This window comes from Sinohyriopsis cumingii, unplaced genomic scaffold (genome assembly GCF_028554795.1).
Source record: "Sinohyriopsis cumingii isolate HCF-2022 unplaced genomic scaffold, ASM2855479v2 utg000913l, whole genome shotgun sequence".
Taxonomy (NCBI): Eukaryota; Metazoa; Mollusca; class Bivalvia; order Unionida; family Unionidae; genus Sinohyriopsis; species Sinohyriopsis cumingii.
In genome coordinates, this window is record NW_028315943.1 from 3,992,159 (window position 1) to 4,018,366 (window position 26,208).

At 36.9% G+C, this 26,208-nt stretch overlaps 1 protein-coding gene across 1 annotated transcript; it reads left to right on the forward strand.

Annotated features, from left to right (window-relative positions):
• Positions 1-24,035: 24,035 nt before the first annotated feature.
• Positions 24,036-25,989, forward strand: LOC149773069 (uncharacterized). The gene has a single exon (XM_089946842.1). The coding sequence runs from the start codon at positions 24,238-24,240 to the stop codon at positions 25,111-25,113; it is 876 nt and encodes a 291-aa protein (XP_089802968.1). The 5' UTR covers positions 24,036-24,237; the 3' UTR covers positions 25,114-25,989.
• The last annotated feature ends 219 nt before the right edge of the window (positions 25,990-26,208 follow it).

Below are 26,208 nucleotides of genomic sequence, written 5' to 3' on the forward strand. Positions count from 1 at the left end.
GTCAATTCCGGTTAACAACCCCGGCTTGGAGTCGCGGCTGACAGTGACTGTTTTCTTGTCGCTGAGAACTGGTTCAAATTTATCACGCATGATCCAATCGCCTGATTCCACCCGGACAATGAATTTTACTCTGAAGAAATACCTTTTACCGTCAAGTTGTGATATTATCGTTGCTGCGCGGTTGTCGTTCATGGTAGCATCAACAACACCATCAATTCGAAATGTTGACCAACTATGAGATGCACCATCACGCTTGAATTCATTGATACAATCGCGTATTTTACTCAACAGGGTTTTATCGTTTATTAACGCTTTTGGCGTGTCCTTGAGGACTCTATCGAGATTGAACTTAATATTTTTCCAGGGCTTAATTACTGCTAATCTCTCAAACTCATCCATATAATTAAAACAAGTATTTAAATAAAAGAATATAGTATAATGAATAAATGCAAATGGTTGATGATTGGGTCGACAACCCCGTGCAATAAATCATGCAGAGGTGAATTCTGCGGGTATCATTTACAAAGCGTTCGTAATGGTTCTCTTGGCCCCCTCCCGTGCTTGGTTTGTCACGTCGGTGTAAGAGGAAAATCGCAGTTGTGTATCAATTGTGGCGGAAAGCGATACAGGGAACTAAAACGCTATTACGATAAACGAATAAAAAACGCCGTCATCGACCCCACCGCCGACAAAATCATCAAAACTCCTCAAGACTACATTGAAAGGTTTATAATTAAACCAAATAATGAATTAGACAAGTAGTATTATTATACAAATGGACCAAGAGTTCAGACCTCACCCTGTGTTTGTTAATTACGAGGCATCTCGCGACGGCGTTGTTAGAAATTGTAGACTGAAGAAGCCGGTTGGATGGAAAAATAATCAGGGATATTTGATGTTTGGTGCCGGAAAAAAGAAGTATTTTGTTCATAGGGCGGTATTTGAAGCATTTAACGGATTAATCGAGAATGGGTTTGTTATTGATCATATTAATAATAATAAGACTGATAATTCTCTTACAAACTTGCAAGCTATCTCGCAAAGTCAAAATACCAAAAAGGGGGAAACTGGTAAATACTCAAAGAAAGCAAAACCCGTAAAGTCATTTGATACAACAACTCACGAGGAAAAAATATTTCAGTCGATGAATGAGGCAGGAAAATATTTTGACATTTGTATCGCCTCAATACGAAGAGTAGCAGAACGAGTATATCAAACAGCGATCTCAAAAAAGACGAGTCACAGAATTCGATTTTCATATATAACATCAAAGGGAGATAACTCGTTTTGTGATAGCGTCGCATGACAAGAGTTACGTCCCTTGAAGTCCAATTAATGTTGCGATTAATTAATCATTTTACGATGAAAACTAATGAAATACACGCTGTTATCTAACAGCTGTATTCTTTTTTTTAATGTTTTATTTGAGTATTTGGTTTCATTTAAATGCCGTGAAACACCATTAATAAGTATTTAAGGATTCAACGATTCAAGGGAATTCAAATTAACACACACCTTGTGACTGACGCCGCTGTATTAGTCACTTTATATAGAAGTTGACTCGTTATAAGCCTGGGGCTTTCGAAAGCCAATTCAACTAATCAAAACTAACCCACGCTCTTGACCCGGGCGTGTGGTTGTCTTTTGTTCACAATCATGCAACCGGGTTAATTTAATTGGGTTGCTTTTGATTGGTTGAATTGGCCGTAGAGTTCCGCCCCGCCGTTTTATGTTTGTGCTGTCTTGTGTCGTCCCATCATTTCATTGTAAATATATTCATCCTTAATTAAGTATATGCCTGCAATCTGCCACAACACTCGAGTGGAGATCTACGGCATTGTACTGTCCATGTATGCCTGCAATCTGCCACAACACTCGAGTGGAGATCTACGGCATTGTACTGTCCATACAAAAAACGGGGTCAAAAATGACCCCAATAATTTTATTAAACTTTAAACTTAAATTTTATTAAAATTTTTGATATTAGAAATAAGATGTTTATAAGAATATGGATTCCCAAGACATCAATAATATATTAACTGAGATTTCAAAATTAAAAAATCAAGGAATTGAATTATCTGATGGTCTCGACAGTGAAAAAATATTATCCGATTATGAGATTATTAACGAACAGTCGAAACGGGGGCGTTTTACCCTGGCCCGCGAGTACTTTTTCATAAAACGATTACAACATACGATCAATGAGAACCTGTACCACAATGACGCAAATGCATTCATTGGACTATTCACTGCCGTTGAAATAATACGAAAAAAACTCGGACGTGTTTATGAACGACGCCGGGAGATTTCTAGTAAGATCAAAAACATTAGAAGGATTATAGACGAAAACTCCGTGGAGCTCCCGATGGTACACTCGGCGGAAAATTAGAAAATTGCGGATCAATTTACAATAATGGTAGGCGAATCACTTACTACTCGGCTAGCCAGAGAGCGGCTAGCAGCGCTTAAAAAGTTCATACCGTTACGAGACAGGGTCCGAGAACAACTTCAAACGCGGCAGCAACTACAAACCGATTTTACTGTTGGAAGCGAACAACTCTTTGCCCCGGTAACTAAAGCGACTAAGGATGTTACAGCGGCAACAGAACGAGCAATATATGGGGATATTCCTAAGGAGGGCGAACGGAAAGAGGCGCCTCTTCTTCCTGTACTTGAAAAGATAGCAGCAGAGACAGAACAAACACAGCAACGGATAAAACAACTTTCCAGTGATATAAAAACCCAACGAGAGTATGAACGATTAGCTGATATTGATGATTCTGAACAGGGTGATGTTGGTGAACTTCAAAAAATTTCCACTCAAAAAGGAGTTCCCTTTATAGATAAACTCACTGAAGAGGCTATAGCACAAATAAAACGACCTCAATTACTGAAATCCGACAATTATAGGGTTTTTGGTAATTTTGCCGCTCAAAGCTATTATTCAAGAAATGACTTTTTAAAAGACGAGTATAAAAACAGTAATATAAAACGAGATGACTGGGTTAATTGGTTGTATAAAACGAATAAAGGGGTTGATCGCTTGCATACAAAAGAATTGGGATATAAAGAATTTAGAAGGGGAATTGATGATTATGATATACAACAACAACAAGAAATACTACAACAGAAAAAAGAAGAAGTCCAAGAAAAACGTCAAAAAAAAGCTGGTTCTAAAAAAACAAGCGGAGAGGGGTATCCAAGTGGTAGTGGTCTAGTTGAAAACGCTAGTGTTACCTGTCCTGGTAGTGTTCTCAGTGATATATCACGGCTAGAGGTACTAATCGGAGGAAAACGAGCCGGAAATAACTCTACGGAAATAATCAATGAGGCCGCTGATATTTGCAAGCGGTTATTTGCAGGTGGTATCATAGACATTAATTCATATCGAACGCTCATAGACGAACTCGTGGATGATTAAAAAAATTATCGTTTTTGTTAATTTTTGACTGTTTTTGGCCATTTTTTGACTGTTTTTGGCTATTTTTTGAGGGCAAAAACCCAAGGAAATCATTTGGAGAAAATCGATGTTTTTCTGAAAAATCGAGAAAAAAACGACTATAGGCAACAAAAAACGACCAAAAATGACTAAAAATCAAGAAAAAACCAGAAAAAAACCGGATTTTTATCGAGGGTAAAAACCCAAGGAAATTTTGATAAAATTTATTCCGGTTTTCCACACGGCGGTGGGGGGTAATCAATCACTGGTGATCACAATCACTGGTGATTACAATCACTAATTGGAAAACTGGTGTTTTTATAAGGATGATCATACACTACAACCACGATAAACCAGTACTCGTCTACGTGGTAAACTCGCGATTGCCTATTTACCGCGCGTGGTACGGAGACGGTCTCGGTAGCACCATTGCGGGGTTATTTACAAGAATGGCTCCAAAAGTAGCGCCGTTAGCCAAACAATTAGGAATGAAGGCTATTGATGTTATTCGTGATAAGGGTATTAGTGCCATTGGAGATGTCGCCGGAAAGGCGCTTTCAGCCGCACGGGACAAACTAATGTCGTTGGTGAAATCTAGGGGATTTTCAAGAAAAAAACAAAAACCACCGGTGATGCCATCAACGACAGTGATGCCTGCAAATGTCAGTAAAGTAATAAATAACGCCGTGGAAGAAAAACTAGCGTCGTTGGTAAACAATAATCAAGATGACATCGCAAACATAATAGCGGGAAGTGGTTTAAAACCACGACGATGATTTAGATGCAGCAGCGTATTATTAAATAAAATGTTTAAACGAACAGCTGACCCGGCGTTTGATATGGACGCACCAGTGCACAAGGATGATTCTGTCCGTAATTATCAATTTTATTCCTATCATGCAGTACAACCCAACATACGATCGCGAATTGAACTTCAAGTCCATGATACCAGTAAATATTTTTTACCGTGTGAAGCGTTTATTGAAATCGAAGGAGAACTTGTAACAGAGGCCGATACTCCTGCTGTACCAGCACCGTATCCAGATGGTACCAAAGTTGGCTTAGTCAATAACGGCGTAATGGCGCTATTTGAGAGCGCAAAATATCTCATTGACGGGCGAGAGATCGAGTCTATAGAACGCGATGTTGATGTTGCTACAACAATAATCGGGCTAGCAAGATATTCCGACGATTATACAAGATCAGCGGGTCCATCTATGATGTTTGCAAAGGATAATAAAAACACTGCTGGAAACTCGCAATTTGTGGTAAGACGACCAAGAAATAATGCTAATAACAATGACGCTGATGTTGAGAATATGATTATAAACAGCGATCCTAATTTCAACCTCGGAGCTGCAACACGCATATCAATGTTAACAGGACCGCGTAGATCTTTCTCATGCGCGATTCCACTGCATCATATATTTGGATTTTGTAGGAACGTGCGAAAAGTTATCTACGGAGCAAAGCATACCGTGGTGCTTGTGCGAAAAGGTGATGATAGAAATGCAATTTGGAGAATTCCAGCGGATCTTGCAAATCCAAATAATGACCCTGGTAAAGTCGTTTTAACTAAAATATTATTGTGGATGCCAGTAATAACTCCATCCATTACCACAGAGGCACGATTGCTATCCTTTATGGAGCAGGGAGGAAAATCATTACTAAGTTGGCTAACAACAACAACAGATACTAAGCAATCAAATATCAATGGTATATTCACATCGAACCTGGCATCACAACAAGGCATTTCGGCTCCACGTCATATATTTGTCGCGTTGCAGGATATGACGAGAGTTGATAATCAATTATCCAGCCATATGATATTTGATCGATTAGGCGTTACTGACGTCTCGCTGAGAATAAACGGTCAGCAGGAACCATCCGAGGATATACAGCTTAATTACGGTCAAAACCATATTGCACGCGTGTACCATCGGTTGCTGTCGTATATGAGTCGTGATCAAAACGTCGACACTGGTTTGCAAATATCACAATATGATTTCAGAGAACTATATCCGATCTATTACTTTTCGCTGGAACATCTTGATTTAACGAGACAATCCGTCGTTGATATACACTTCCGAGCTAATGTAACTCGCGGCGTTATTGCTGATTATAGAGCTATTGCTGTCATTCTCAGCGATAAATCAATGCTGTTGGAAGGTGTTGGTGGACGAATGAGAATCGTTGATGCGCCAGTGGAAAACATGTAATTGAAAGCACAAACGCGTTTACAATAAATGTCGTATAGTGTCGTCAGTGTAGAGTTGACTGATGGTCAAGTCAAGAAATTACGATCAAAGTCGGCTAAACAATGCGGAACCACAATAACGCTGAAGCCGTCACAGATGGCAGGTGGTAATCATAAGATATCGTTGACGGCGCGTCAAATAAAACATTTCAATGATGCGATGAAGAATAAAAAGGGTGTTCAAATAGATTTTTCAGCCGCAGCAATTAAAAACATGGAAAAGACCGGTGGGATATTTCCGCTGTTAGCCGCGATTCCAGCGTTGATTGCCGCGGCCGCACCAGCAGTTGCTAAGGCGGCGGCGTTAGGAGCCGTTGGTACCGCGGCGGGAATGGCATTGAAGAAGGCAACCGGGAAAGGCTACAAAAAAAAAACGACCCGTGGCCGGAAAGGGTCTAAGACTACCGGGAACCCCGTATTCATGGTACTCGGGAAAGGGTCTAAGACTACCGGGAACCGTTTATTGACTCGGGAGTCTATGACTCCCATGTCTAATTTTGATTTAATAGACGCCGCAAACGCGCTAGCGATAAAAAACTTCAGAGGTGTTTTTATGAGGGATCAATTACCGGCGGCACCAAGAAATATTGAAACCGGCATAATTAACCTCGATGGGTCCTCCGGAGCGGGAACTCATTGGGTTGCGTACGCGATTGATCCGCGCGCGATCGTCTATTTTGATTCATACGGGTTAGCCCCGCCGAACGAGTTTATGCGGTATATCCGGGCGTGTTCAGCCCGGGTTTTTTATTCCACGCTGCCAACACAGCAGTTAAGTGACCCACCGATATGCGGCCGTGAGGTATTGAACGTACTCGCGGCGATTTCATCATCGCGGAAACCACCTCATGTGGTTGTAAACGAATACACTAGTGGGGTCGTAGAGGCCCGGCGGGTTAATTAGAAACGCTGTTTTTTTTTACAATAATAATGATTGATATCTGGGGGCGACCGGTTTCGGCGCTGAAAGGATCCACGGAAACGCCCGCCACCGATGACATAAAAAAACTAATCGAGGATGAAATCGCTGATACGTTGAATTTAACCAGTGTTGACCCAGGCGAAATAGTTGTATTTCAAGACCGCCAGGGTAAATTGAAATCCGGTAATGTGTCGCTGAATGACGTTTTAACACGACAGCGTGACGCCGCCGAGGGCACTATCGCGCTGTATACCGGCGACGGACGACTCAAACCGGGTGAACATATATCGGCGGTAACATTAGTCAAAGACGGTTTTATAAGGTTGGATAGATCGGTGACCGAACTTGACGCGCAGGTGAAAAAATCTACCACCGAGGTGAAAAAATCTATCACCGATATACAACTCACTACCGCTAGTTTTTTCGGAACCCCGACGGTGACCGAACCAAATCTTGCAACAATAAAAAATACTATTTTGGAGTTTACGACGCTGTCGGGCCAATTTATCTCGTTACGGAAAAATGTTAACAGGATCGATGACAACTTTGATAAATTCTTTGGTAAAAAAAATACCAAACCGGATGAGATTACAACAACTATAAATGATATCACTGCGTATGGACAGGAAATAAAAACAATCAAAACTGATGTTGCAACAAACAAAAAGAGTGTAGACGCGCATGAACGGGAAATAGAAATAATCGGCGCTAATGTTGCAACGATCATAAATAATGTAGACTCGCATGGACGGAAAATAGAAACAATCAAAACTGATGTTACAATGATCATAAATAATATGAGCGCGCATACACAGGAAATAGGAACAATCAAAACTGATATTGAAGCGAACAAAAAGGGTGTAGACGTGTATAGAGGGGAAATAGGAACGATCAAAACTGATGTTGCAACGAGCAAAAGAAATATAGACGTGTATGGACAGGAAATAAAAACAATCAAAACTGATGTTGCATCGAACAAAAGGAATATAGACGCGCATACAGGGGAAATAGAAACAATCGAACTTGATGTTGCAGCGAACAAAAGAAATATAGACGCGCATACAGGGGAAATAGAAACGATCAAAACTGATATTGTAGCGAATAAAAAAAGTATAGACGTGCATGAACAGAGAATAGGAACGATCAAAACTGATATTGTGGCGAACAAGAATAATATAGACGCGCATGAATGGAGAATAGAAACAGTCAAAACTGATGTTGCAGCGAACAAAAAAGATGTGGACGCGCATACACGGGAAATAGATACACTCATTACTAAGGTTGCAGCGAACAAAAAAGATGTGGACGCGCATACACGGGAAATAGATACACTCATTACTAAGGTTGCAGCGAACAAAAAAGATGTGGACGCGCATACACGGGAAATAGATACACTCATTACTAAGGTTGCAGCGAACAAAAAAAATGTGGACGCGCATATACAGGAAATAGATATACTCATTACTAGGGTTGCAGCGAACAAGAATAATATAGACGCGAATTTGCGGAGAATAGGAATAATCGGAACTGATGTTGAAGCGATTAAAGACAGACTACCGAGAGTAGCAGAGCAATTCGAAAAAATAAAAATCCCTCATGAGAACATCATCAACACAGTATACACAATTCGGCATGGATCATTCGATTGGACTCCTACACAGAATACAGTAAATACTACCGCAACTGTTAAGGGCATTTATCGATTGACACTGGTTTCAATGATGCAGTTTAATATATTATCGTCGAGTTCATCCGGGTTTAACAATACAATATCAACAATTATAGACAAGAACGCAACTGAACAGTTTACAATTTATGCCGTTGATGGAAATTTAGCCCGGGCAAACATCACATGGTATGTGGAATTTGTAGCGAATCTAAGTAATTAAAAACACTAGCTCTTTTAGAATAAAATGACCACCAAGGTAATTGAATCAGAGGTATCACCGACGTCACATCAATATCGATTCGATACCGCAAAAGAATTCTCCGCGAACTTAAAAACGCTTTCCGAACAATACCGTGCAAAAATAAAAAAATACCGTCGTAAAATAACCGCCATCGACGCGGTCGTGTACTCGGTGTCGGGTATAGTAGCTGGCACCGGTGTTATTTTATCCACGGTAACCACGATAGCCCCGATCGCTGTTCCAATCGCTATCTCCGCGATGACAACAATTGCTGGAGTCGCCAACGCAATCACTAAAAAGATATCATCGTGTTTTCAGAAAAAACTCAACGAGTATACAGTAAAACATCAAATAGTATCCGACGCGTACTCGAAATTATCCGGGTTGATCTCATTATCGATTGATAATTTGTTCGTATCCGATGTTGAATTCTCCGCGATGGTCCAGTTATATAGCTCCGCGATGTCAAAAATCGAGGATTTTTAACTGGAAGCCGGAACCACCTGGTTGCTGAAATTAGACACTAAAGACAACGAATAATAATAATGTCGCTGAACCCCGAAGGGTTTCAGTTGCTTCAGCGGATCGCGGAGAACACCACTCCGGTACAAACAAGTATGATATCAGTGACATCAACGAAACCCGAATTCAGTGTGAACTTTCCATCACCGGTTCCAGTGAAGGAAATAGCGCTGGCAAAATTGCGAATATATCACAGTTGGCCTAATATCCGAGCGGACGCATTTAATGGACAACAACCTAATAACTCGCTGGTTTTTGCACGGACAAATAAACCCGATGGGACCCCAGACTGGGAGGAGGTTACAATACCAACTGGGTCATACCAAATAGAACAAATCAATAAGGAATTTCAACGCAGGATAAAATCGATCACAGGAAAAGAATCAAAAATCGCTATTACGGTTCATGAACCGACGTTATCGTCGACGATTGAAATAAGCACACCGGGGTATATGGTTGATATTTATAACAGTTCAATAAGAACCATACTAGGATGGCCTAAGAATCCACCCGCGGACGCCCCCCCATCAACTATCCTCAGATACGATAACGGAGATGGTGGTAGGCATATTGCTCCATACAACGTAAATATTGCATCGGTGATAGCGATTAATCTAGTGTGCGATGTTATCGAAGGGAGTTACCAGGTGGATACCAAGCAATCAAATCAAGCTCAACAGGGGTATATCCTTTATTCGTTTTCACCAACAGCCCCTCCGGGATTTTTGATCATTGAGAGTCCGATTAATCCGGTCTATATGCGATGCCATGATCGGTTTTTAACGAGAATTAATTTTAGAATTACCGATCAGTCAAATAACCTAATTGACCTACAAGAGGAGGAGTTAGTGATCACTCTGTTTGTAAGATCATAGCAGCAGAGGGGGCGATGACATCGACGCGGTCGTCGCTGTGCTTACCGGACGCTGACGACGCTGGGATCGGCGCGCAGAAGGTATTAATTAAACCAAATGACGTTCCGGACAATTGTCGATTTGGCCCCTCGACGATGACAACGACGAGGACGTCGTTTTTTTTTACCAGGCGCTGACGACACTAGATCGTTGAGTGCAGAAAGTACTAATTAAGCCAAATGACGATTGGACAAAATGTCGGATTCGCCCCCTCTGCTGCTAAAGTAAGATTGCGAACTTAAACTAGACTATTTAGAGTTTAATAAGAGACAGACGATGACGAGGACAGGAAAGGACATAAGAAATACAAGTAATGAAACACCAAGGATGTACGCTAACCCTCTGTTTCCAGATCAATGTCCTGTATATATTTACAAATGTTTTATAAACAAACGTCCACGTTTTTTTTGTAACTATGACCATTCATTTTGCCTTGCCCTGTAACTCACGTGCATACACATGTGTCAAAGGAGCAATGCATTTTACGGGCACTAGTTGGGGCAAGAAAGCTTAACTCACCAATGAAAAAAATGGTTATAAAAGCATACTTGCCAGATTTGGCTTCTAAGCGCATTACAATCTAGAGCGTGAGAAAATATCTATGTCATAAACTAATAGAAAACAATGTTCCAGACACACAGGCTATACAATCACTGGCCACAAAATTCTAACTATCTCAACAAGTAAGGAAGACTTATTAACAGCCAGAAATGTGTTATGTCAAACCTACTTTCTTCTCATTTTGTTAAACATCCCCATTTGTGCCCTAGGTAGAATCAAATATGTACCTGTAATCATTAATGATAAATAATGCACTAATCCGTCCACACGTTAATCCACATGCAGATTTCCGTGTAGCACATCATTCCACGACTAATAGCAACACCTGATATATTTCGAAGACAGAAAATATAAATTTTCGAAGAAACTGTGAACGTGAATGTTCAGCACATGATTATCAGCTAGGGTCTGCAATGGGAGGTTATTCATGCACGGGGTAAGTTTACAATCAATATTAATTACAACGCAAGTATGTCATACACAATTTCATCTCCAAAGAAAAAGAGAGCTATATGCAATAGTAGCACATATATCTAATTACCCATGCATAATCCAAGTATGGTCACTCGTGCTACATGTTACTCTTCTTTATGGCCTATATAGAACTGTATACCCAGTATCGTTTCATTATTTACAACATAACTTTTATAAATTAGAACTGATGAAAAGGAAATACTTTTTTGCAATAGATATTATTTATCGTTAATTTCATAAAACATCCATAACGTCATAATACTCCAATAATGTCAAACGTTTTATATTTTGATTTGTTGGCTCACACGTAAAAATTGTCAACTTTGGATGGGACGATCACGCTAAACAAATCATTAACATATTTGTATTAATACGCTGCATGTACACATTTGCGCGTGAACTGTATTGCAAAAGTGAAAAGTTGTTTTAACTTTAAAAGAAAATATTGGGGCAGAAAAATAGTCCACGTTGGGGTTTGCACCGTGACAAGGAAATCCCAATCGCATGGTTACATTATAGATCTCCCCAGTGGGCAAGCCTATTGGAGAGACAAATAATGTAAAACCTTGACTGGAATTTTCTTGTCTAGGTGCAAACCACAGCATAGATTATATTAGTATCGACAACTACCGATGTGTCTAAGAGCAAGTTGCTCATTTCATCAATGATCTGGGTCATAGGAGACAGTCAAAATCATAATTTGTGAATTTTTAGCATATCTGCCTAAATGATTTGTGAGTTTAAAGCATGGTCCTATATTAGTTCTACATTCATTGCCCATCTGTCTTCATTTTATTATTAGCTGCTTCTTAAAACCAAAGCTCCGGTGACCTAGTGGTTAGAGCGTCCACCCCGGATGAGGAGGTCCGCGGGTTTGAACCCCGGCCGAGTCATACCAAAGACTTATGAAAAAAATGATACTAACAGCTGCCTCGCTAGGCCTTCAGCATTAAAAGGTTAGAGTTAGAACTGTTCGACGTGGTGTCAGGATAATGTGACTGGGTGGGACATCATTCTACGTGTCTGCGGCATGGTGCCCCAGTGCTAGAATATCATTGTAACCTGCCACACTGCAGACATCGTAGCGATATGACTAGAACAATTGTTAAAACTACGTTTCAAATTCAAATTACACACACACACACACACACACACACACACTTCTTAAGACCACTGAACAAAGTAGGATTGTTATTTTAGGCTGTGCTCCACCACAAATATATTTGGAGGGAATATCCTATCATTGATGTAACCACATCAAAAATAAAAGTTTAGTTGAGGTATCTTTCGTTAGACTGTTATCCGGCGATGCAGGCATATGTTTCTACTGAATAGTCGTTACAAATGTATATCCCCACAACCTAAATATATGCTTCGCTGTCCAAGTGTTTGGAATAATAAAGCTCTCCAGCACTGACCATGGTAGAAGCATGAAGGATGAAGCTATGGTATTTTATGTAAAATTGTGTTTGAACACGTAAACTGCACAAATTGCACAACACTTGCAAATGGTAATAGAGAAATACCCCGTTGACCTGACTTTATATTTGCAAACGGATGACTAGGTGTATGGGAAAATACCCAGTTTAACTTAAAAATATTTTAAAAAATTTGGGCACCTCACTTCAAAGTCGAAAGATCTTTATTGGCCAAGGTGTGGAAGGTGAGAGTCACGAGGTTACAGCAACTTCTGACACATTTTTGTACTTATTTTCTTCAGTCATTCTCACTGCAAATCGTTCGATGGTAAGAAGCATCAAGTCTCGGAATGGCACACAATTCGTTTGCTATATAGTGTATTGTAGTTTTATTATAGTGAAACAGTCGCATCACAATAACCTTGTTACTGTTACCAAGACATTAGTATTATGCTTTTTTCTTACTTGTGTGATCTGTTAGAAAACCCGATGGATTGGCTACCACAAAAGGACAAGAAAATCACAGTGAACGGTTCAGATTACCTGTCTTACTTTAGACCCATAAGTTTATTTCGATTAATTTCGTTGACTATCTCGTATTTGTAACGATCGGTATAAATAGTTATATATGTCTTTAACCGATAGACACACCATTATTGAGCTTTTACGGGAAGGCATGGCCTCAGACATGGCCACCATAGCAGCCATTGCGAAAATAATCTTGCTGTCGATACTCGCAAATTGTAAGTCATATAGGACCACTGCTGAACACTTCGAGTTCTGGTTTCTGTCCCAATAACAACCTAATTACAAATATAGAACAAGTGGACTATACCACTGGTCTCTAGAAATGTGGACCAACCCTACAATAGAACCATTCTGCAACAATATTGTGTTCATTATGTTCTTTACCAAAGACGCGTGCGATATAGATGGTACTAATGTTAAAGTTTAGCATTCCCATTGTGAAGCTATAAAGAGCATAATTACAGTGTAATTTTACGAATTTAAATTGCAAAGACATGGTGTGAAAATTAGAAAGAAAATATTATCCGACCGAGATGACAGCTGGAGACAACGCGAAAATGTTTTAGATATGAAAGCAACATAAACTACGATAACTTAGTAACTGCACCATGATTGGGCAATAGAAAACTTGAACAATTATAGTCAAGGTTGCCAGCTGGCCTTCAAAATGATGGAGACAATATACTTTTGGATTTCCATATTAAAATTTTTTGACGTGAATAATAAGCAAACAGTAGATGAAAGAGTAACAAAAGGAGGATGCCCCCGGATAAATATCGAAAAGAGATAACGGTTTTAATTGTTTATCTCACTTGGTGTGTACAGAGTATTATATATAAAAAAACTTGGATTTAATAGACTGTACAGATAGATTATTGTCGTCTACTTTCTCTAATGCGAAGCCTATTACACTAATTTACTGAGGAAACTGCAAAAATTTAAAATAAGTAAGTTTTTAAAGTTAAAACGGCATTTGTCCAAGATGGAATACTCTACAAAGCATCGTTCTCGAAAAAGAGCTTAGATTAAGAAGGGACTCCTGACTTGTACATAATCTAAATCGAAAATGTAAAAACTGCGTCGTTCCTTAAACACTGTGGAAATTATCGAATATAAGGATACACAATACCGTATGTAATCGCTTATAAATCGAGACCAATCCCAAGCTGCACAGACCCAAATCTGCTAACACATAATGCACCGGCAGGTCTCTGTATGTGCAGATTTTTTAGGAGTAATCAGTAGATCAAACAGCATACATCTTGATAGGTAGGGTTATTATGTTACGGCATATCAGGATCTGTTGTTTGCAGTTTGACTCGACTTATATGCAAATATGCGTCCAGTTTTGGGATAGCAAGTTTGGATACATCGCAAGCAACCTACAGCAGAAGATATTGGACATACTGCAGTCAAAAGTCAAAATAAGTTTCTACTGATATTAAAGATGACGAATCTCTGAAGTAGGTAAGAAATAGAAAGGACATTATGATATAGTATCTGCAGAGGCAGTACACCTAAGAAAACCTGGATACAAAGTGATCAAGAATATTTAGAGCAACTCGGAGTCTTACCATCGACTTTGCAATACACAGGGAAGAAATGCGTAGTATGTGGTAAAATGTTTAGCCATACTAGAAACCTGAGGATATGTAATAGTACACAATGAACAATCTTAAAAATGTGTGTGTGTCTGTCTGTGTGTGTGTGTCTGTGTCTCTGTGTGTCTGTATGTGTGTGTCTGTGTGTGTCTGTGTGTGTGTGTGTGTGTCATGTTTAGTCAGCTAGGGATCCCAAAGAGGAAGTTAAGAATTCACCTTGGAGAGAAACCTCACAAATTCTGAAGTGTGAGATAAAATGTTTATTCTGATAGGTAACCTAAACTGATGAAGTATTGACACTGTATAGTCACAAAGAAGTATTGACACTGTATAGTCACAAAGAAGTATTGCCAATGTATAGCCACCAGGAAGAATTGACACTGTATAGTCACAAGGAAGTATTGACACAGTATAGTCACAAGGAAGTATTGACACAGTATAGTCACAAGGAAGTATTGACACTGTATAGTCACAAGGAAGTATTGACACTGTATAGTCACAAAGAAGTATCAAATACTATGATTTAAGATGAAAAATAAATTAGAGAACCATGCTTATTTTCCAGAGAGACTATACAAATTGCAAGCATGAGACAATAATTTCGTCTTTAGTTTTGATGTATGATATATCAGTGTTATCGTAATGTGGCATTTTGCACAGCTTGAACGTACTCATGACTCTTGAAAACACCATGCTGATTTTATGAAACATTGATCACTGTATGGCCACAATGAATTATTAAATACAGTGATTCAAGATTTTAAAAAAGTAAAAGAAAAGTTTAATTTCCAGAAGAAAAGTAAATAAATTCCAATGTGATACATGAACGTGTTATTTAGTTTTGAAGTATAATGCATCAATGTTACCTTAATGTGATATTTTGCATACCTGGAAGTTTGTGTTCATGTATGGTGTTCAAGATTGTTTAACATTCATAATTTTATTATGTAACTGTTCAGTTGCAGAGGGAGGAGTAATTTAGGATCTAATTAATTCTCATGTCTTCAGTGAAGTATAACTCCAATGGTTGACCCTTGGTCTGCACAATGTGTTTCCCAATTTCAGTTTTTAAAAAATACCTATGTTCATTAATTGCTCGTACATTTTCGGTAATTAGTACTCATTATTAAACAAGGCAACATTGTCCATTCGATAGTAATTATTGTACAGTTGTACAGTTTTATCTATACAGTATATAATAGTGTGAATGTATGTATACTTACTTCATTTTCCCATTTCATGCTTTGTTACCTAGTACCAGCTGAGTTAATTGATGTGTGCATCTGTAAGTATTTTGGTGTTTGCAGTGAAGACGAGAGCCTGTAATGTATACTCTCAATGGGCATATTGGGCTGTACTTTAAAATTACGTACATTTTGTTAACTTGCACGATCCTGGTGTACAATAATGCATACAAGTTTTATTGAAAAAGCAGAGATCTCATTTCATGGCAGATAAAACATTATGCTGAGAGTTGATCTTAATTTTGTCTAGCTTGCAGTAAAAGGCAGAAGATGGATCAGTAATAATTCCATTTGTTCTGCAACATAAACCAGTATTCTGCATTTTACACAAGATGCTTAAAATACATTCTTTTGCATAATAGTATAACAGGGACTTATTTTCTAACAGTAATCTATACACCAGTGTTAATAGGAGCCATGCATAAGGCCTGTGCTATAAGTGACGAGGCTTTATATATATATCGATGTAATCAAGGCACTGTTCATGGGGGCAACACCCAACGGTTTGTGTTATAAGTGATGGTTTGTGCTGTATGTGGGGCAGGCTTATTTTGAAGGATGCTCTGAGAAGATTGTGCCCTGAGAGCATATTTAAACACAGAATTAGAATATCTGATGACATATAATTACTATTTAATTATTTCCAATGGAAAGAGGCTTGATTGATTGATTGATTGTTTTTTAACGGCGCATCAGCACTTTTAGGCTATTTAGCGCCAAACAAAGTGTTACTTGTATAATCTTTTAAAACTTATAAAAGGTTCTATATCAACCAGCGATATAAAAGAACAAATGGTTGAAATTAAAAACGGTAAGATGGTAACGGTGCAAAATAAAGCTTCCCGATCAACGGGAGATGTAAAAAAGATTAATAGGTATTAAAATGGGACGGTATGTATATTGCATAAAACTGCACAAGGTGATAGCATAAAAGTCAGAGTTTTGAGTAAATATTTACGGCTTTCAAGAACTCGATAATACGAGTGATGTTTATATTATCAAAAAGTTCTTTCATGTCATGCACAATGTAATAACGATCGCGCGTAGGTTGTAGGTCAAAGCACTCTATCATAAAGTGCTTGACAGTGAATGGTTCATTGCAAGAAACGCACTCTGGTGGGTCTTCACCTTTTAGTATGTGGATGTGGGTGATATAAGTATGACCAATTCGGATTCTTGCAATGACTACCTCCTCCCTACGAATGGTTCTGTAGGAAGGAGTCCATTCTCCTAGAGTTGGTTTGATTGCATGAAGTTTGTTATTTACAGCATCAAGAGGAAAGAGGCAACAAAATCACTATGCTCTCAGAAGTCTTTTTGGGGTTGGTGAGGGAGGGCAGCCAACACTTTATTGCCTTCTTTCAAAAGCAATTTGCTTACTGATCTTCATTTATCTGATAGAATAATCTTGTGTGGCCACACTTGTTAAAAACATCATAAGTCACAAATGATGAGAGTTTTAGACAACAGGTTCTCCACAAGAGACTCACCCGAGGTTCTAGAATGTACATGAATACACACACACACACTGTATGTATATATATATATATATATATATATATATATATATATATATATATATACAACAATTACAGAATATGTGTTTAAATACCAGAAGAAGGAAGAAGAGGAACATGGACGAATACAAATCAAGTGAAAAGCAAACATTAAAAGCAATAGTTTAAATGCACTAAATATATTATTTGCATCTAATGTATACCTGGAAGGGTGAAGATTCTATATAAAAATTGAGCGGAATAAAATTACATGTATGACAGATCTGCTGAATGTCAAGATTAATAGAACATTTTTTACACTATATACACACACAAGATTAATAGAACATTTTACACTATATACACACAAGATTAATAAAACATTTTTACACTATACACACATACAAGATTGATGGAATATTTTACACTATATACACACACAAGATTAATAAAACATTTTTACACTATATATACACACAAGATTAATAGAACATTTTTACACTATAAACACACAAAGGATTAATAGAACATTTTTGCACTACACACACACACACACACACACACACACACAAGATTAATAGAACATTTTTACACTATACACACACAAGATTAATAGAACATTTTTACACTATACACACACAAGATTAATATAATATTTTACACTATATATACACACACGATTAATAGAACATTTTTACACTATATACACACAATATTAACAGAACATTTTTACACTATACACACACACACAAAATATTAGTAAAACATTTTACACTATATACACACACAAGATTAATAGCACATTTTTACACTATACACATACAAGATTAATAGAATATTTTTACACTATACACACACACAAGATTAATAGAACAGTTTTACACATCACACACACAAGATTAATAGAATATGTTTACACTATACACACACACAAGGTTAATATAACATTTTTACACTATATACACAAACAAGATATAATGGTATAAAGTTTGTAAAGTCAGTTACATTAATTCCGTTTTATTCATAACTTTCATGCATTTAACCAAAATTTGAATTCCTTCTTTGAATCATGCCTAATAAATATGGCAATAGTTTCATAGGTGATTAGCCAAATTTTGGCCAAGGATAAATCTATCAAAATTAATTTTAGTGCCTAAGAAGCTGCACATGAAGGTTCTGAAAATGCCTGGCTCTTTTAACAGAAAGTAACATAGTTATATAGTTACATATGTGGATTTAAGCAGGCATGGGTTAAAGGGACTACAAAGATGCTAATCATGACCTTTTGTTACTTTGGGTTACTGGCAGATGATTTTAGCCTACAGTAGAGACCTGATTTCATTACGTGAAAACGCTGAAATGAAATTGGAGTTTTGTTTTCAAATCATGTTAGTAATCATGTTATCGGAAACAACAAATGTTTGACTATACCAGTTTCGTGGAACGCTTACGTGCTTGTCAGATTATTTCTAAACATAAATAAAGGATAGATAAACAGGGATACAGTAACAGTTCCTTTAAGTTAGTATTTTAATGAATTAATTGCTAAAAATGGATATCTGAGCATCATACAACAATTTGAAAATAACCCATGTAAATATTTGCATTACGGGGATATCTCTTTAGATATCGAAAGAGTCACGTTACTAATTCAATCTCATAGTAAACCTATGCAAACACCATGATATTACAAACTCAATAACTTACAATTTCTGAGTGCTCATGATCAAACCTATATTTATCAGTACAGATGAAACCTGGATGCCAGCGTTTGTGTAGAGAAAAGGATATGAGCCTCGGCATTTTCTGGACCTACATTTATTCCAAACTCAAGACTGTTAAAGGACTGCAATTCCATCAATAAAACAATGTTTCTATTTTTTCATTTACAACTAGGATAATCTCTCAAAAGATTCTTTTTCCTAAAACAATTAACTACATTATTAACCAATCCTGGCCAGCCAGTCCCATATATATTCTATTTTATGTTCACACATTTCCAGACTGGCTCCCATTTTTCCATACAATTAGTACCGTGTGTCCTGAACCACTTCCAAATATTCATTTTATACAACTCCCATCAATGCCTTTCCTAACTTTAAAGTAGTATTTGTACGGCTGAATTTATTGAAACAACAACACAAAAATTAACATGAAAACAACGGCATGCGAGCATCACACTACATGGAATAACCCACATACAATTGGTACTCTCTTTCAAGTCGAGTCAAAGTGCAAGCAAGAAAGGTCCTGCTCTGCCTTAGCACAAAGCACTTGCAGATCAGGGTCTATCTTTTTGTTCTACTGATTACTACTAACAAACTGCACAGACCGAGATCTGAGGGATCACGCTACCAGGCGAAGTGGGCGACTAAGTCGCTTAAAATAATGCAAACTTCGTCTTCTTCTGTTAAGAAAATGAAAACGACTTCTCCGTGTGATTTTGTTTAAAGTAGCATTGGATGAACATCCTTTCTGGGATTCTACCTTGCCTAAGCCAGGTTATTTCCGGTTTTACGTTACAGAGCAAGGCAAAATTTAGTCTTCAACTAGTTGGTGTTATTATCAACTGCATAGACAAACTATTGAACATTCACATGCATGTGTTTTGATAGCTGATTGACCATTAATCCTTTACGGAGTAAGTTAGCAACTATCACTGTCTGATTTTCTCAAGTTATCCTTTGCTGATAAAAACATACAAATTTATGTTTCGAAACTTAAACTTATGTAAATAGCAATTTGTGTTTTAAGAATAAAATCGTTTTTATGAATATTTTTACTGCCACGTGTATATTATTTACTACCGTAAGCGAACTTGTCATGGGGGAAATAATGGCGGACATCGCCGTGTCCATTCGAGGCCCTGTGGCTGTGTCTAGGAGATACTACTTTATTAGACTGTCTCTTATCGAAAACCATTGGGCAGATATGTTCAGGAAAATATCAATACATAGAAAGCAGAGTCTAAATATTACGTTTTCCAAGATTTAGCTTTAAAATGCAGTTATTTTGTCAGAAACGTACAGGACATGATTATGTGATCGAATTCAACAGACGCTGTACGGTCAAGGTTGTATACTGGGTTCACTCATTTGTGTGAAAATATACCAAGAAAACAAAACAGTGAAGCAAATACTGTTCAACCAATGCCTAACGTTACACCAAGTATCTAGACAAATAATAAAACCTTATATTTGCAATCCTATCAATGGATTGTTGCAATGGACTGGGGTGATACTGACAATCTTACATCCCGTTGGATCTTGAATATACTCCAATATTCATGTTATTCAACAACTGTCTTCATAAACTTGCCTATCTCTGAAACTAAATTCCCCAAAATGGCATACACGCAAAAACTCGGAATAACCCAAATAACTGTAATATGGCTCTTTGGGGCCATGGTAAAAACACACATAACTATAACGTGACTCTTTGTGGCCATGGTAAAAAAAAAAACCACATAACTATAACGTGACTCTTTGAGGCCATGGTAAAAGCCCATATCAAGTGTAACAAGACCCTCTGAGGCCATGATAAAAATGCAGATAACTCTTACATGACTCTTTTGGGCCATGGTAAAAATGCAGATAATTGTAACACGACTCTTTGGGGCCATGGTAGAAACCCCTTAGCTTAAACCTTTACTGCATCAAGTACCTTAAAGACCTTTTCTGACTTAAAAGTATTCTTTAACGGACTAAGTTCCCAGAAATGGCATACAGGTATCATGCAATAATTTAGAAACGACCTTTTTAAATGCAATATATAACTGTACTGTGTGAATAAAAGCCCCTTTAGACTTTAAATATCTTGAAAATATTCTTTTGATGCCAACAGTGTCAAAAATGAAATGCGTTGATTATGTACCAACATGGAAAAAGCTTCAAAAATATGAAACAGGACTCCACAGTGTTACGCTTAGGCTCTTAATAAATGCAACAGGAAAAGAGTGAAGACAACAAGCTTTGTAAAATTTAACAAATAATTTATTTCCTTAGACAAACAAGGTTCAAATGGAAAAACGAACTTACGGTTTTAAGAATCAAATCCAAAAATAATCCAACAATAATACAAGAACTATAAATTATTAGTCCTAGTAAAAAAATGTTCTAATGAATTTGAGTTTGAGTTCCAACGAAAATCCAAAATGGAAGGAGATGACGTATACTATAGCCCGTATAGGACTGCTGTGTCAACAGTTCTTTGTTGAACCACAGAAAATAATCCGGTGTTTGGATTCCGAATAAATTTTTTAGTCCTAGTAATAAAATGTTATAATGAATTGAGTCTGAGTCCCGACGAAAATCCAAAATGGAAGGATATGACGTATACTGTAGCTAGTAGAGGACTGATGTGTCAACCGTTCTTTGTAGAACCACATAAAATAATCCGGTGTTTGGATTCCGAATAAAATTTCAATAAATGTCTTTGTCCAAGAATTATGTATGAGTACTTAAATATTCATAGGGAAAAGAATTAATAATTCCATAAAATAGAATTTCCACTCAAAGCTAGTCACAAAAAAACACCTTTCAGTGATAAAGGTAAAAAGCCCAACTGGCTGGTTCATTTCAAGAAAACGATTATACAGTCTAAGTAAGACGCAAAATAGATACCCATATGAGGGTCACGTGATCACTTTCTAGACGCTATTTACGTGTATAAGGTCACGTATTCCTAGTCATCCTCGATTTCACTCTTATCAATCCCACACTATGAATGAATTTTAAAAAATAATAAAGAAGTTGTTTACTTCAACTGTTATTAATTTTGAATCAAGGTCAGGAACTGGGTCTGCATAAAGATACAAAGTTCTATTATTAAGTGTTTTAAAAAAAGACCTGTCATGTCAAACTTATTTCTGGAAAATGGCAAATTCCAGTAAACAAAATTACATTTCTATGACATGTAATGGAATAGAAAATTTTAAAATGACAAACAAACAATTAGATCAAATCAAATATAAATTAAATCAAATATGCACAACAACATACTGATATATGCCTTTCCTACATGTACCTGCATAATATCACTGTCAGGCCTAAGTGACTAAAAAACAAACAAACTCACTCATGCAGTAGAAGAAATAAAGGAAAGAAGGACCTGGACACAATATATGTTGAGAATAATTTTTAGGTCAAAATTCCCCAAAATGGCATGCAGATATCATATCGGTGAAACTTTAATCCAAGGGGCTATATAAATGGTCCCTGTCGATTTTACCTACCTTGATACAATATTCTTTGGGACTAAATTCTGAAAATTCGCTTCAGATATCGTCTAACAGCTGGGGTTAGCTTTTATTACTGTGAAATATGCCCCTGACCGTTTAATAGAAACACCGAAATACACTCAAAAACCGAAATACCTTTTTACATATTTTGGGTGTATACATTGGTGTAAACCCCGATATTATGATTTACCCCGATATTATGATTTGCAATAATAATAATAATAATAATAATAATAAAAGCATACTTTGATTTAAGCGATTTTGATCCGAATTATTTACTTTTTACCAATTTCACTCTGTCGTACTTGATTTTACAGGATTGGACAGGTGCGATTAACAGCGAATCGGTCAGAACTTATAATATAAAGGTGAGATTGCGATTGCGAGAATCCGAAATGTGTATTTACATATTTTCAGTGGAAATATGATATGCTTATGTATTGAACAGCAAATAATAACGTAACTGACATTAAAAAAAACAAGGTAAAAACTGTCCAGTCAATAACGACTGAGTGACTTCATTACACGAATGGAGCGGTAAATAGAAAAATGTAAATAATTCCTATAAAAATCATTAAAATCATTTTTTTGTTGTTGCTTTTTTATCATTATTCAAATGCATACAACTCTAGTCCGATAAATCAACCTCCAAATCTGTGTTGCTACTGATGAACGATATGTGGGTATGATGGCACCTGATCATTAAAATGTGACATTTTGCTGCCTGCAAATCTTTCCGGAACAAACCTACGTACACTTTAGACACATACCGGTAATTGGTAAAAGCTCAATGAGCGCGAAATTCAAAATGGCAATAGTGTTGTGTTATCAACGTGGATTTACAAATCACCAAACATAAGATTTGCTCCGGAAATATAATGTACAAATCACCAAAAGAACCATTCAGCTGACAGTAGTTCCACAGACGCGACAAATACTGGTCAGGTTATAAAATATACACCGATGTGTGCAGATAAACGTGTCTGCAGACTTTTGCACGTTTTAATGAATAGGTTATATCATCCCTAAACCGAAACCAATATCATCACGAAGAAGGGCTGATTTATCGGCCTAACATAATTATAATGCATTTATCTCATGAGTATTATGGTACAAAATATGTGTATTTCGGTGTATTCCGGTTTTTAGTGTATTTTTTGTTGTTTCTAGTAACCCCTCCATGAATGTTTATTTCACAAATGTATTTCTGTGCAACATTATTAAACAAGATGTTGTGATTCAGTCTTTTCCAGTAATATATTCGGAATCATACTTGCTACAAATATAATACAATAAAAAAATAATATTAATGGTTAAACAAACAAATACATAAATAAATAATTTCAAAACTTAAATATTTTATTGTATTCAGTATAGTTCTTTTTTGTTGTTGATTTTAAAAATAATGTTGTTTTTTTAATTAATTTCTGAAGAAAAAGTGCCCCAGTTTAGAATTTCAAGTTATTGTGCGGAATTTCTAGAGAAATTGCTAATTCAAAGTTGTCGAAACGCAGAAAACATTAAACCTGTGAAGTGTTTCTGAAGATGTTTAATGAGACAGGGAACCTGGAAGAACATTTACGAATTAAAAGTGGTGAAAGTCCCTACAAGTGTGAAGTGTGTGGTAAAATGTTTAGTCGGTCAGGGAACCTGAAGACGCATTTAAGAATCCACAGTGGAGAAAAATCTTAAGATGTGAAATATGTGGTAAAATGTTTAGTATGACTGGAAACATGAAGACGCATTTAAGAAACCATAGTGGAGATAAACCGTACAAATGTAAAATATGTGGTACGATGTTCAGTCAGCCAGGGAACCTAAAGAGACATTTATGTATCCATAGTGGAGAAAAACCGTACAAATGTGAAGTTTGCGGTAAAATGTTCTGTCGAACTCACAGCTTGCATACACACTTGAGAGTTCACAGTGGAGAAAGACCTTACAAATGTGACATATGTAGTAAAATGTTTAGTCAAAATCAGAGCCTAAATACACACATGAGAATACACAGTGGACAAAAACCTTACAAATGTGAAGTTTGTGGAAAAATGTTCACTCAAATTCAGACCCTGAACACACACTTAAAAATTCACAGTGGAGAAAAACGTTTCAAATGTGAAGTATGTGGCAAAATGTTTAGTGCAGAAGGGAACCTGAAGACACACTTAACAGTACACAGTGGAGAAAGACTGTACAAATGTGAACTATGTGGCAAAATGTTTAGACTAACTCGGGGCCTTAACGCACACTTGATAATGCATAGAGGAGAAAAACCGTTCAAATGTGAAATATGTGGTAATGTATTTAGTCAGACAGAAAACCTAAAGATGCATTTAAGAGTCCACAGTGGAGACCAATCTTACAAATGTGAAGTATGTGGTACCATGTTTAGTCAGCTAGGGAGCATGAAGAGACATTTTAGAATCCACACTGGGGATAAACCTTACACATGTGAAGTTTGTGGTCGAATGTTTAGTCAGACCGGAAACCTGAAGATGCATTTAAGAGTTCACAATGGAAAAAAATCTTACAAATGTGAAGTATGTGTGGTTAATGTGGTACCATGTTTACTCAGCAAGGGAGCTTGATGAGACATTTAAGAATCCACAATGGAGAAAAACCATACCACTGTAAAATATGTGGTAAAACATTTAGTCTCACATGGAATCTGAAAATGCATTTAAGAATACACAATAGAGAAACATCTTACAAATGTGAAGCGTGTGGTGCCATGTTTAGTCAATTATGGAACCTGAAGAAACATGTAAGAATTCACTATGGAGAGAAATCACAAGTCAAAATGGAAGGTGGTTTCCAAACAGTTTCATAACCTTAGTAGTTTTATGATTTTAACAGTTATTTCTCTGTTGCTGCAGAAATCAAGATTTGTCAGTAAATTTGTTTACGAGCAGTTATATGAATATTCCTTAGCAGTTCATAGTTATTTAAGCCCTACCAGTATGTATGCAGTCTTCAGGCAGTTATTTGTGCTGAACAATTTAATTTTAAATGCTAAGATGGCCATTCTTGACCAGCAATGTAGCAGAATAAAGAACTCAAGCTACAGCTTTGTTAAAGCTGTTACATTTCTAATTATTTTAAATGAAGCAGTCCTGTATGACATTTACAATTTTTTCTGCTGTTTGAAGTACATTATCTTCGAAACATTAGTAGTAGTGAAAGATTTTGATACTTTGTCAGTGTTTCTTGCTTTGTAACCTATCTTTGCTTTATCATAATTATATTTGCTTTATTAGTATGTATGCAATAAGGCTGTAACATGCCCCATTTTGGTGCAAAAAATATCAAAATCAGTTTCTAATTGAGAATGTTGTAAACTTTTGAAAATTGTTTTTTTGGCCATTTTTGTCTAGTTTCAGTTATAGTTTCTGCTTTAAACCTATGTAAACACTAATGTTGACACACCTTGTATATTGCGTGAATTCTTCAATATAATACCCTGCATTTTGTACAAGAATTATTAAAATCTGTTCATAAAAAAGTTGTGAGCTTTTGAAAATTTTCATTTTTGCATTTTGTTTGTACATTACAATTTTTGCCCATTTTCCCAATTTCTATGATCTGGTATGGCAACAGTTTCATACTCATTGGCCCAGAAAAAATTGGGCTTTGTTTTCAGAAGGTATTCTCCCAGGAACATACTTTAATTTGCATTTAAATGT

What these genes read in the sequence shown, in the direction of transcription:
- LOC149773069 (XM_089946842.1), top strand. Translation starts at nt 24,238, where the DNA reads ATGTTTAGTATGACTGGAAACATGAAGACGCATTTAAGAAACCATAGT.